The 1276-nt window shown below is 41.1% G+C and overlaps 1 protein-coding gene across 1 annotated transcript; it reads left to right on the top strand.

Annotated features, from left to right (window-relative positions):
• Window positions 1-370: 370 nt before the first annotated feature.
• Window positions 371-1270, top strand: LOC116629168 (olfactory receptor 52A5; the record flags this gene model as incomplete). Its single annotated transcript, XM_032399468.1, has 1 exon — window positions 371-1270. A coding segment is annotated over exon 1 (900 nt), but the record flags the coding sequence as incomplete, so codon positions are not given.
• Between the last annotated feature and the right edge of the window lie 6 nt (window positions 1271-1276).

The raw sequence follows: 1276 nt of genomic DNA, 5'->3' as shown, positions 1-1276 counted from the left end.
TAGTGATGATAAACAAAAATGTATTAAAAACATCAAACTTGCTAAGAGAATAGATCTTCATTTTTCCCACCACAAGAAAGAAAACATAATAAAACAATGTGATCGAGTATGGGCTAACACTACAATGGCACTCAAAGTACAATATGCAAACATATCAAATCCAAAGGTCATGTACCTTAAGCTTAGAAAATTCATGTCACCTATGTTTCCACATATATAAAGGAAGGACAGGATGGAATGTGAATTATCTGACTAAAGTATACTTTGCCAAGGTAAAGTAATCTATTCTTATTATTTACTCATGTAGTCTTGACGGAGAATAGAAGATGAAACAGCAACACCGCTACTTGATTCTACTGACCAAATCATCATGCTCATACCCAATGGTTCTGTCTTCATGCCTGCTGTCCTAACACTCACTGGGATTCCTGGGCTGGAGTCAGTGCAGCATTGGATTGGGATTCCATTCTGTGTCATGTATTTCCTTGCTGTGATTGGGAATTCCCTAATTTTAGGTATAATCAAATATGAGCACAGCCTCCATAAGCCCATGTACATATTTTTGGCCATGCTGGGGGCCACAGACATTGCACTTAGTACCTGCATTCTTCCCAAAATGTTAGGCATCTTCTGGTTTCATTTGCCAGAGATTTCCTTTGCAGCCTGCCTTCTACAAATGTGGCTTATTCACTCATTCCAGGCAATTGAATCAGGCATCCTACTGGCAATGGCCCTAGATCGCTTTGTGGCCATCTGTATCCCCTTGAGACACACCACCATCTTCTCCCAGCAATTCTTGACTCACATTGCAGTTGGGGTGACACTCAGGGCTGCTATTCTTATAGCACCATCCATTGTGCTCATCAAATGTCGTCTTAAACTCTACCGAACTACAGTCATCTCCCATATTTATTGTGAGCACATGGCCATCGTGAAGCTGGCCACTGAAGATGTCCGGATCAACAAGATATATGGTCTTTTTGTTGCCTTCAGTATCTTAGGGTTTGACATAATCTTCATCACCTTGTCTTACATTCAAATCTTTATCACTGTGTTTCAGTTGCCCCAGAAGGAGGCACGATTCAAGGCCTTTAATACCTGCATTGCCCACATCTGTGTCTTCCTACAGTTCTACCTCCTTGCCTTCTTCTCTTTCTTCACACATAGGTTTGGTGCTCACATACCACCATATGTTCACATTCTCTTATCAAACCTGTACCTGTTAGTCCCTCCTTTCCTCAACCCTATAGTCTATGGTGTGAAGACCAAACAAATT

Source organism: Phoca vitulina, unplaced genomic scaffold (genome assembly GCF_004348235.1).
Source record: "Phoca vitulina isolate PV1807 unplaced genomic scaffold, GSC_HSeal_1.0 scaffold330, whole genome shotgun sequence".
In the NCBI taxonomy this organism is placed as follows: Eukaryota; Metazoa; Chordata; class Mammalia; order Carnivora; family Phocidae; genus Phoca; species Phoca vitulina.
This window is presented reverse-complemented; position numbering and strand designations above follow the sequence as displayed.